The 13,037-nt window shown below is 41.3% G+C and overlaps 1 protein-coding gene across 2 annotated transcripts in view; it reads left to right on the top strand.

Moving 5' to 3' along the window:
- Positions 1-11,800, top strand: part of TACO1 (translational activator of cytochrome c oxidase I) — a 97,830-nt gene extending 86,030 nt beyond the window's left edge. For both annotated transcript variants that reach the window (XM_078645070.1, XM_078645069.1), the window contains exons 4-6: positions 2,907-3,040; positions 9,430-9,607; positions 11,326-11,800. In XM_078645070.1, the coding sequence (XP_078501196.1) occupies positions 2,907-3,040; positions 9,430-9,607; positions 11,326-11,526 (513 nt within the window). In that variant the 3' untranslated portion in view covers positions 11,527-11,800. The remainder of the gene's footprint in view (positions 1-2,906; positions 3,041-9,429; positions 9,608-11,325) is intronic.
- The last annotated feature ends 1,237 nt before the right edge of the window (positions 11,801-13,037 follow it).

Below are 13,037 nucleotides of genomic sequence, written 5' to 3'. Positions count from 1 at the left end.
TATGCCCAGTTATTAGATGCTGCTGGGGACGGGTGGAGGGTGTTCTGAGGGAAACCCATTCAGCTTTACCCCAAGGGGGTGCTACTGGGGTCGCTAGAGATAGAGGGAGGACCTTGAAGCAGCCGCTTGTTTTTGGTATGGGGCTGCATTGTGGCTAAGTAGGAAATAGCGCGCAAGTGTAGTGCCAGGGAATCCCTGTACCTACAAGAAGGACAGAGAGGGATGTATCATTGTGCTCTCTTTGAGTGGAAGGTCTACTCGGCCAGGAGGTGGCCACACAAGCATGAGAAAGTCTGGGTTCATGGTAGGCATACTTGCAATTAATGACCGAATAGTGCCTAAAGGTGAGTCTCTCAAACACGTCACAGGTCCTGCTCTGTATGATTTCACGAAAGATGTGAGTTACTACCTTTTACACTGTTTTACCAATCTTATGAACTCCTCTCTCGTGATCAGTTTTTCTCTGATTGCATTAAAATTGGTCACATCTCTCTCCCGTTGAGGAAAATCTTCAGATGATGCTGGTGACAGTGAGACACTTCTGGCTTGTTTCTGGCAGGCACTGAAAGCGGCGTAAACTCACTACTACTACTTAAACAACACATCTGTGACAATGAATGTTTGGGCGATTCCAGAATGGGTTATACTGCCAAGACCATCTTGCTCCCGATTTCTGATGATATGTTAGGCATGCTTGAATAATAACCCACCACGTGAAATTAAACCTACGGTAAACTCAAATTGACTCATTTTTGGGTCTCGCTGGCAATGCATCCGCAAGGATGCATTTGTCCAGCTGGAGACGTATAGTGATCAGTCTGGGGGGAAGGAGGACAAGAGGGTGCACAAGCTTTTCTTCCTGGATTCGTGTGCGCGAACGCGCATGTTCCGTCCTGCGCCGCCCTCCCATACTCCCAGCCTAACGCGCATGCATGCACACAGACAGACACACACACACACACACGCGCGCACACGCACTTACACTTACACAGACACGCAGGCACCCAGACAGGCAACCCCCTCCTCCCCCCCACAGTCACACACGCATACACACAGACTCCAGCACGCACGCTCACACACATACACAGCCCGCCGCGCGCGCGCGCACACACACACAATTTTGCAAATTTGTTCTTCCGATTGTAACCTTCATGCCTTATGGTTGTAACTGGGTCCTATGTAAAGCGCTCTGACACCTTCGGGTAAAGTTCGCGCTATATAAAATTGCATAAATAAATAAATAAATATATAAACATGCCCTCGCAGGCCAGCCACAAAGCGAAGCCCCACTCACCGGCAGCAGGACTCTTCCTCCCTTCTTCGGCACCGGGGCGCAGGGTAGGCTCCTGCCTGCTCCGGTGCTGCAAACAATCGCGGCTCTTCCGGCTCTTCCGTGGGAGGCGGGGTAGGCTCCCGCCCTCCTACTTCCTGTTTCCGGTTGTCCCGCCCGGCCTGCCTGACTTCCTGGTCGCAGGCCGGCGGCGTTGCGCGGTTGCGCTTCTGGGATGCCATGTAAGTTATGTAAATACAAAACATATTGCATTACAAATGCTATAGGTATCACATTTGCGAAAGTTATAACTATTGGCATTGTAAATGACAAAGCTATTAATTTAGCTATTTAAAAAAAAAAACACATAAATAAAAACTTTGCCATTTAAAATACCAATAGCTCAAACTTTCCTAATGCGAGACCCATTGCATTGCAAATGCTTGTTTTCTATGCACTCCAACATTTCAAATCATCTTGGATTGCCTCTTGCATCATCCTTGATTTCTGACTGGTAATCAGTGATAGTGCAAAATCGGCAGGCTTTGCTAGTAACACTAGTAATGCCAACAAGGAGAAATTCCCCTGCCTGAATAGATATAGTTAAAGTGCTAATCGTCACTGATGTATGTAAACGCGTACAGGAAACTGACCCTCTACAGCATAAACCAAAAAAAATCCAATAAAAAATATAAAAATTATTAAATATGTCACAGAAAAGGAAGATGTTTAGATGTTAATACATGATAACAAAGAAGCAATGGATAAACCATGCGCAACCAACACAAGTACATATAATCGTTCAGACAGACCAGTGCATACCCACACATACACATACGTCCTACAATATAGTTATATAATAACAAACTCTCAACATGAACATTCAAATAAAATAGTGACCCCCTTTGACAACATAGTTTATAACACCGGAAACCCCACAGAGATGAGATTCCGGGAATAAAGGTGTCATTTCATCATTTGAAAAACAATATTTGATGCAGATCATTTGACAGAAATTAATTTTCTGTTAACATCATTATTTAAATCAGTACTCTGTTCCTAGTATCCAGCTCACACTGAGTACTCTCCAACGAACTGATATACGTCTTTACCCTATACTCCACTTTTGGATACAAGCAGATTAAGACCCGTGCTGAATGGGATTTGTGTAGGCTTGCCTGGATAGTGACGAACCTGTTATCAAGTTAACATTTGCCCTGAGGAAGCCATTGGGTGATAAACCCAAGACGAAACACTTGTTGGCTACATTGGTTACATCAACATCATGACATGAACCGTCTGTGAAACACTTGTGGCTCCTGAGTATGACGACAACTTGAAAATAAAGAACACTGATTTTGAGCTAATACTCCTTTATGGACTTATTCTTTGATTAATTGAACTCACTCTTTGCTCGGGAGCGGGATGTAGCTTTGCATTTTTCTTTCTGTGAACCTTGTTCATAGAGAACACTTGGAAACATGGGTGGCCGTTTCCCTCTTGTTCCCCTGTGCAAGTAGTGTATACTACTGATGAGTTTGCTACAGTGATGGTAATACACAAATTTAAACCCAGCCACATTTCGAAGTTGTATCCTTGAGATCTAAACATTAGCTAATGCTGGCTTCTCTTTCAGGAAAAGGGGAAAAGCTCCTCCTATGTATTGTATGAGGGACGAGGCCCTGGAGGCTCTGTCCTGCTTATCGAGGCTATCACTGACAACAGTAAGAGAGCCCACCAGGAAATAAAGTACATCATGAACAGGAATGGGTAAGGTGTTTGTGTGTGTGTTTGTTTTCTATGGGTTGTCGAAGTACAAATGAATACCTGTCTCCAGAAATGGGACTGGTAAGCTCCCTGCTTGTTGTGGAGATAGAGTGAGACAAAGCAAAAATAATGCAGAGAACTGGATGATGAGGATATTTGTGTCCTATACAGCCAGCATCTTATTCAATCCTTGCTCAATTTACTGAACATATTTTTAGACATCTGCACCTAATGAGACGTATCCTGTTTGACTGTAACTGAATCCACATTGATAATGTAGATGGACAACTGATTCAATAATTATATATGCATATTAGTGATCTCCCTGTACAAAAATAAATACTAATTCAGATTGTTCACTCAAGCGAAGCATTGTTTTTTGCAACTGTTGCCTGGTTGCCAGGCGTGTGTTTTAGTCTGCTCCGGTCAGCCCGGAAGATCTTACCTCTCCTCCCAACAGCTTCCAGGAGGTTACTAATCCAGGGGCTTATCATTTCACGACTGGACTTCAGCAATGCGTTGTTTCTGGGGGCTCCAGAATCAACCCTTAACAAACTGCAGCGAGTACAAAATGCTGCTGCCAGGCTTCTGATGGACCTTCCCAGGCGTCAATCAGCCCGCCCTGCGCTGAAGGCGCTGCACTGGCTCCCTGTTAGAGAGAGGGTGAAATTCAAAGCACTTTGTATGGCCCACAAAATCTTGCAGGGGAAAGGACCACCTATCCTACGGGATATAGTTCAATCCTATAAGGCCCCCCGTGCCCTTCGTTCAGATCACCAACATCTGCTGCAAGTTGCGAGAGTAAGGAAGGCCAGGACTGGCGGCAGAAGATTTTCCATAAATGTGGCAACATCGTGGAATTCGCTTCCGCTGTACCTGCGCTCCGAAACGAGCACCTTACGTTTTTGCAAACTTTTAAAGACTCATTTGTTCCCTGCCTAATGCTTTTGTCTCTTGCTATGGTGTCTCTCTCTGGATGAGCGCGGGGATGCCCAAGGGTAACCAGGCGCGAAATAAAACTCACTAATAATAATAATAAATAAAGTTTCATGGTCAGGGAAAATCTGTAAAGGTATTATAGAACGCTCTATATATATAAGGCGCCTTGATGCCTACGGGCTTAGTTGCGCGATATAAATTTCATTTCATTTCATTTCATAAAAACCATTGTGAAACATTGGAGCCTAATTCATTCCATTAACAAAGGGAGGGATTATAGGGCTTTTGGGGAGGTTCAGCATACAGGGCCCAAGCTACAATTCATGAAAAAGGAGTATGCTGTTCCTCAAGGGTTAACATAATGTTAATGTTAATTTATACTTATATAGCGCTGAATCACCTCCAGGTCTCTCAGCGCTCAAGAAGAAAAGAAAGTGAGAGATATATGAGAATGCTTACCGAAAGGACAGTTATACCCGTCACCTCCAACCAATAATGTGGGTCCTGAGATGAATTCCCTCTTTCGGAACCAGGGCCCTCACACACCCAGGCAGCTAGGTGTCATGCTTCATCATTGGGCCTGCTCCTCGTTGGGTTGGTGCTGCAATACCCAACGGGCTCCTAATGAGGGGCTCTTTGGCGGAGATCTTTTGTTCCTTGCCAATTAGTGAGGTGTGAGTGAGGGGCCTAGAAAGTGTAGGTGTGTGTGTGAAGAAAGTGAAGAGAGAACGTTAAAACAGGTCAGGTAACCAATATAATTTATTTAACTTTGGTTCCTACCTGATTAAAAGAAAAGGGAGAGGTGGATATGTCTGACGTAATGGATCAGAACAAAGTGGCACTCTACTCCAATAGGTCAACATGTTTCTTGCCTTGACAGCCCCACAGGGTCTATGGCAATTCATCAGAACCATAAATATAATGTGAAACTACCTACACACCGTGGTATATGTGGAAAAACTAGCTACCTCTTAAAAGTATTGCTGTAGGTTAGATACCCTTAAATGTGTTCTGGAAAAGAAAGGATTACAGCATATACATAAATTGCCGGGTATACTAGCATTCATATCTCTCTCATATTGATGGTTACTTAAAAGAAAGAAACCCTTTATTTCAAAGGGAATAGTTCCCCTTGACATTATATTTATTTATTAAAAATTGCTTCCGTGATCTAGTTGCCAACTGTGCAACTTGTGAACAAAGTTCATAATAATACATTGGCTCCTTCAAGGAATATAAACTCACCTAATCAATCTATAAAGCCTCGCCTCAACAGTATCCGGTGACCTAAGACATCAGCGGGCTCAGTATCCTAGAAAATGTATACATTCATTGATTATCATATAGAAAGAAATAATTACTTACTTGAACATAACTTCTTAAAATGTAATTGAATTGAGGGATGCACAGGGGGTGCCAGATGTTAAAACAAATATTTTGTGGTACAGGCCAAATAAATACTGGTAACGTACAGGGGTGATCTCCTTTATAAATAAGAATGCAGTGGTGTATAAGCCGAATTGATTTTCATTTAAAGAAAAGTATACTTATTTATTTTAACATCATTGCACAAGCGTAGAAATGGCTTCAATTGAGTATTGCTTATTTGATAACTTATTTCACGATCTTGTTTGGATCAAACAAAATTAACAAGGATCTTTTAAGTGGATGTTGTTGGTATGAATTACAGTTTACAAAAGTGTGATCCAATGTAATTGTCAGATAAGAAAAGGATGTTTATTTATTTCACTTAGTTGTGCAGGTGACATACTGTGCCAGGCATCATGCAAAATATTGCAAGGCTCAGATAAACTGTTGTATAACGTTTTAGGACCCTAGTGTAATTTTCCCGATTCATGCCCTTATATAGGTATAAAATACCGTATCCTTATATAGGCATAGAAATCATAACCATATTAAGACATAGCTCAAGTAGTCCTAATACGGCTTGGCTATTTCCACTAGTTCCGAAACTCTACAACGATTTCTTGGAAAAACCCGCCTACAGCAGTCAGGGACTTCCCCCTGCATGAATATTAAGTTATCCAAGAAATCATGGAGTTTTCAGAGAATTAAGTCTCTGACGTTATTATGTCCAATATTAAACTCGGCACCTTGAAGGTATAGATAGGCCCACACTTGTCCAAACAAACGCGGTGGTTTGGAGCAGTTCGACTATCTACTTGCCCGACGCGCCATGCTGCAGCAAGTGCCGAAGGAAGCCTCCAGCTGACGCACTGAGAGACACTGTACTTTCTCCTGCTGAGAAATCCAGCTCCAGTGTTTCCAGGCTACCCTTGCGGGTTGATGGGAAATTGAGTCCTTAGAGAGAGATACAAGACCTCCTACATTCTAAAACCAAGGTACGGAGCTGATTAGACCCTAAGAGAATTCTTGGATTAGATTCATGGCAAAGAATACTAAAACTAAGCTACACCTTACTTACTTCTTCCCTTGTACTAGACCTAGGTTAGGTACACCGGGGTAGGCGTATTTTAGAAGCACCAGTTGAGTACTTTTAGTCATTATTTATCACTGTATGTATTTTATGCATTTTAGCTATCTTATGGCTTAGAAACCATATCCTACTTTTACAGTACTACAGTACTATTTTCTAATACTCTTCGTATTATATGCTCTGTACTTTACAGCAAGTATTACGATTGTAGCAGTTCATTTCTTATGTTTGAGAAAGAAGACTGTTCAATAAATACCTTTTATTGAAAACGCCCGTCTCTCTATTTCTCTGCACCTCTGGTGAAACGAAGTGAGTGAGTGAGTGAAATAACTATCTATTGTTTCTACCAACTCTAGAGATATATTTCTTATTCTTGGGAAACAAAGTTGTCATGTTTTAAGCGGTTGTCAGAAACTAACCTCTTCTTGTTTATTCGAGAACGTTTCTAGTGACCTCTGAGCTAGCTGGCACACACACAATTAAGTTTAGTATATTCGGTAGAGACCTAGTTGACTTCAGTCCTACGTCTAAACTACAGGATACACTATTCCAATACGCAGAGCCTATTGGGAATATAGGAACTACACTACAAAACATCCTACAAGTCCTCTATTTTACTTGATTATGTATCTTGTATGTGAATAGTTGTAGCATTCATTTGCTAAATTAGGTGTTACTGTTTTTAAAATCTTACTCTTTTAAAAACTTGAGTGGAACTTGGCACATTAGGTTCTAGGTTTCTCAAAAAATGTAGATAAAGTCAAGCTAAAAATGCCTTTTGTGTACAAAACAGACATATAGGGGCCGATTCCAATCTCGTTCGGAAGGTCTCCAAACGCGATCCGGCCGTAAAAAGTACGAGCCGTACGCGTGTTCTCCGCCCGACACGTACAGCTGTATGAGCGAGCAAGTACGATGCAAGAAACACAAAATCGCAGACCAAATTGTTTCCAAGTCCGAACCGTTCCATACGCCTCGTCCATCAGCAAACCGTGCCGTGCAATGGAGGCAAATTCCGACGAGCCGGTGCGATGCACGTGTCGGACAGCCGGATCGAGCAGAAGTTTCCGACTCGCAAAACGTCCGGGAATCTGCCTTTGGGGGTCCGCGTCGAACCACCCGTCACCCACAGCCTTACGACTCGGACATAGGGGAGACCCCCAACACAGGCATGTACGGTGCGGATGGCACAGACGCGTACCCAATGTAGGGGGCCGCCTTGTGCGAGACGTTCCCATTCAGTCAATGGTAGCTCATGTACGCTTCGTACGACCAGCTCCCATTGAGTCAATGGAAGTCCGATCGAACTGAGTCTGACGCATGCGGCACCATCGTACTCGCTCGGTCGGACTGGCGGAGTCCGGCTCGGTCGGAAAACACTCCGGATCCTGCTGGGTCGGAGGGCTTTCCGACCTAGATCTGAATCGGCCCCATAGTGATAAACATACTGAGATCTATCAAGCAGAATTATTGTCACTTTTTAATGTTTTAATGTTTTATTCCATAGTAGTTAATATTAATTTCCTTTTTGGTCAAACAGCCCATTTTAGAATACAGTCATAAATAGTTAAAAAATAAAATTAATTTAAATGAATTTAGAAAAGAGCAGACTTCATAATTTCTTCTCTTTGAAGCCAGCTTCCGCTCCAATCACTTACTTACCATATCTTGCCGTTGACCCAGTACAATGCTCCACTGCTTAGCTTCAGCTATAGTCTCCAAGGTGCCAAATCCATATGTACTACTAACTGCCCACTCTCGGGGAATTGCAATAAATGCTGATATTTCTTCAGGCCTCTCTTTTCTAAGGCCGGAGACTCCTCTTATTTGAGTACACTGGTCCCAGTTTTTAAGGAAAACCCCAAACTGTTCCTACATATTACTGGTTTATGACACTCGTAGTCTGTGAAAGTAAATTGTCTGCAAAGCACATAAGTAGATAATTGATAATAATTGAGCAAACTGTGTTTGGAGCAGGTGCAAGCACAATATACAATTTGGTGTTCAGTATTCTGACAAGCAAAGTTCTTCTGAATGGTCATTTTAAATCTTATTGCTGTTTTATCTTAACCAGATATTTGAAAGGAAAACTGATAATAACATAAGTGATGAAAAAATGCTGAGTAAAAACATCTGGTTGAGTTTTAACTTAGGCTAGGGAGTGCTCATCAAAAAGTTAAACTGTAAATTGACTTAAAGTAAGGTTGTGTGCTTGCCCCAAAATGATTCTGTCTAGACATTCTTTAGGTTCTGAACCTCTTAATGGTTAAATGCAGGTTGCAGTCTAGAATATGGTGGCCAAAATATCGAGGAGGTAAAAGCACAGAGAGCTATAGGTTACTGTTCTTAACTCAAACATCTATGTACCATAAACAAATAGATATACTTCATTGAGGTATGTAGTTGTGAAGTTGGGTATAAAAAATCTATACATTCTTACCTGTCGATATTTTAGTCTCGATATTCTGGTCACAATACTGTGACCACTCCATATTCCTTCTACAATATTCCAGATCCACTCTTTGATATTGTTAATATTTGTTAAGTTCTAATACAAATGCACAGTTTGTCTTGTGAATTAGAAAAATGCAGCTGTCAATTTTTCTAAAGATTGTAACGTGTTTTCCTAAATTCACCTATTGACTTTAAAGGAAGGAAGGAAGGAAAAATACTACTGTGATTTTAATATTTTCCCTCCATCAAGTGCATCTTAAGAAAATTATGTTACTTGTCACTTCTCTACCCTATGGCTCATAACACTTGCTTGTGGTGATTTATAATGTCTAGTTAGGATACCTTATTCTGTAGGCATCATTAGATTGTTCAAGAAGAAGCTGAAACACTAATGTTTTTCAGGTTACTGCAAATGAATTTTGAAGTGTAGAAGAGTAGCACAGGTCTGGGTCCTGATACACGTGTTGAAATGTTGTGAAAAAAGACCATGCTTTGTGCCTGCAAGCTTATTTTTCACTAAGAGCGTTGTGTTTTCTTTTAGGGGGATGCTGTGTGATGGGGCACGGCACTGCTTCAGTAAAAAGGGCGTGATTATGGCCAGAGGCGAGAATAGCACAAACCAAGCCATTGAGCTGGACCGAGCACTGGAGTTGGCAATAGAAGCTGGAGCTGAAGACGTCACAGAGGTGGAGGACGAAGACGAGAAAACTGTGCTGAAAGTGAGAGTTCAGATCATATTTCATCTTTCTGACTTCGGGAAGCAACATTTGACCCTCTGTGATTATCTTGTTATTTTTCTCATTACTTACAAGAAAAGGATTTTATCTCTGCAAAGAAGTGTGTGTGACTGATGGATGTTGTATGTGTACTTGTGTAAAAGCATATGTGTGTTCTTTTTGGGCATGTCAGCTTTTTTTTGTTCTGTGCTCTATGGTTGGCTGTCCCTCAGATCGAGATGTGTCTCCAAGAATATCTGTTGTTCTCTGCTCTTTTATTCGCCTTTGCTTGTGTGTCTCCTCGCCTCTCCTCTTCCACATTTGCATTGCCCAAATAGCCAGGGTTATTCCACTGGGCTGTGTTCTGGGTGTCTCAGGGATCTTTGGAAATGATCTGATCTCTCGTCTTATGCAAGAGTTGTATGCCCTGCACGGGATTCATTTTTATGCAAAAGATATACATGCTGGAACTCTGCACCCAAATCTTGTACTGATTTAACTATGGGTATAAGCCTCATTGCTGAGTTTTCAGGTAGCCAATACAAATTAAAGACCCATTACACAGCCCAATTCCCTAAACCCACTATCCAAACAACAAGCACCACACTCAGATGAATTTTGTGGAGCTTCAAAAAATCCAGTGGTGAAGTGGTGTCCGTTACCGGAGTCTTGTCCGGGACCCTGAGTTCAGAATTTGATTGGCTCAATTGATTGTGATATTGTTCGATGGGACATGCATATGTGGGCCAGCACCAATCGTAGAAACCTACGGGTACATAAGCATATGCCAGTTGTGGTCAAGATTTTCTGTTGACACAGGCACCCATGGACTATGTGCTCCTACTTCAGTAACTGGTTTCATCAGTTATTTCTGTGAACTGGACTTTAGCGTTATGGCTTTTCAATAAACGGATGGAATGGTATGGGCTAGTATGGTTGAAACTGTACTGGAATTTAGATGACCGAACCAGATCCCCAAAGGGGTGTGAAGTGGACTGTTCCTAGTTTTCCTGGGACTTGGGAGGCGTGAGCCAGGAACCTATGAGGAACAAAGCGAGTAGGCTACTGTTATACAAGTCGCCTCTGTCTCCATTCTACAAAGTGCTGGTGGGAAAGTATTCCAGTTGTAGAATAGGATTTGATGGATGCAAATGACCGCTTCTAAGAATCAAGATCTAAGTGCTTACTAAAGGTAAACATTTTTTGCAGATTCTATAAATGGGACAACTAGGTTGAAGCTCAGAGACACTTCTCCAGTTGGAGTTGGAGCATGCCCGTGCTCCAGACAAAGAGAATTCAGTGTTGTTGTAAACATGCCACTCCTAACATGTGGAATTTATTTTTGTTGAATGAAATGTTGTTGAGAGGCAAAATACAGGCAGTTTGTGGAATGCTATTGGAACACAACAGTGCATGATCATTTTCGTGTGTCACAGGGAAATGCATACATTTTTTGAGCCAAGAAGCGAAGGACTCCTATTTATTGTCGGGTGGTTGGGGAGGTAGATGCACACCTGGCCTCAGCCTCAAATATGTATCGTGTTTTATTTACCAATTTCTTCCCCTTCATGAAAGAAACCAATTGAACTTATACATTTACAAAATAGAAGTACCAAACAGTTTCCAGTTTAGTTGTGGAAGCATGTTTAGTTGATCTAATATGTTTTCTTTCAGAATGTTTAACTATTGTATTTTTCTTCTGTTTCTTCTTATGTCTACAGTTTATTTGTGATATTCCTTTGCTTCGGGAGGTGAGAGAAAAGTTGGACTTGCTTGGCTTAGTCTCAGTCTCGACAGAGTTGGAATTCATCCCAAACACCAAGGTGTCTTTGTCAGACACAGATATGGAGAACGCCTCCAACCTTCTTGGACTTCTCAATGCCCATCAGGATGTCATCCATGTCTATGATAATATTGAGTAAGACGCAGGTCCTATGAGCGACATACCAGTGTCCTTCTGCAAGAGAAAAGGCAGAAACATCTGCAGCATGTGTACATTGCAATTACAGTAGCTTGGATACATTTCTAGAGCTAAAGTTGGATTTATTACTGATTGAACTTAAAAGGAGTATTTTGTGCACACCTATGGGAGTCATGCATTAATAATGTGATAAAACATTCTATGTATTTTATTGCTGCATTCATCATTGAATTAAGTCTATGGATATTAAAATACATATTTTTTCTTAATTCGTATATGGAGTGCTGGATCACTAAAAATCTTCTTGCTACAGTTATTCATGCCTTCATTCTAAAAATCCATTTAATGTATTTGCTCGATCCTTACAGCAGGTGAGGCTGATGTCACCTCAAGTGTGTACAAAAAGCTGCTTTGTGAAAAGCTGTTAATAGATCCAGGGGCCATCCGTAATGTTTTCCGATTCCTACTGTGGTAAAAATGTATTGAAGGGGGGGTAAGCTGAAACCAGTGGTCCGGAGCATGCCTCGGTGCTGCTTGCAACCTAGTACATCTGGTAATCATATTGAGAATGCAATCTTAGATAAGATAACCGTCTATGATAACCAAGTGAACCAACACCTGGGAACTCAAAGATGTTCCTCAACTGGGGAATCCGCTGTTGCAGTCATCTTGTTTAATGGAGATGGCTTTTTTGGCTGACAAGATAATTATTAAATGCAAGAGACTATTTATATATAAGACATTTTGACCTCTAGGTCCTTCCTATCTATTTTAAACTTGAAACAATTTGACACAACAAAGTGATTCATTTTCTTTTTTCCACCACATATTGAGCCTTGATTGCAAATGTCATTTGTATTGATTTTTCTTTGTGTGTAATTTTTTTTGTCAGTAATCATGTCATGCGATTGCTACGCAAGCAGTCGTGTCTACTGTCTAAACAGCATACCAAAGTAACTTTGTTCAGCTATTGGACAAAATCCACTTGAAATTCTTTGAACAGATCTTCCAATCACTGTTCTTAACAGGAGAAATCCTAAAAAAGAATTTTGCTTGCATATGTTTTTATATGTGTAGCCTGTACCTGACGTCTACAGCATTTAAATTTGGGTGTCCCATAGAATCCCGACATATAACAGGGCTGCCTTGAGTATAATTCAACATACAATATGTTTTAACACCATTAAAAATAAAAGTATAACTTTTTCATATCGAAAAGAGACTAACCGTATAAAATGAGTTCAAAAAGTCCTACTGCATGACAGAAGGTTTTATTCTTTTTTTGAAACGACAAGATATTTTGCTACAGCTTGGTTCATAATTCATATTGCCAGCATATATCTCTTTCATCCAAAACAATACATGGGCTTTTCTAGGCTTCATTCACGTATGTAAAACATGTAGGCCAGAAACCCAGTATACATTTATCTAGTTTGAAACACCTTCCTAGGGTAACTACCAACAACTGTATACAACTTAGAACTGCATGACCCAGTGGGCCCGCAAAGTCAG

Source organism: Lissotriton helveticus, chromosome 5_1 (genome assembly GCF_964261635.1).
Source record: "Lissotriton helveticus chromosome 5_1, aLisHel1.1, whole genome shotgun sequence".
NCBI lineage: Eukaryota > Metazoa > Chordata > Amphibia > Caudata > Salamandridae > Lissotriton > Lissotriton helveticus.
The sequence above is the reverse complement of the archived record's forward strand: the minus strand, read 5'-3'. Positions and strand labels throughout refer to the sequence as shown.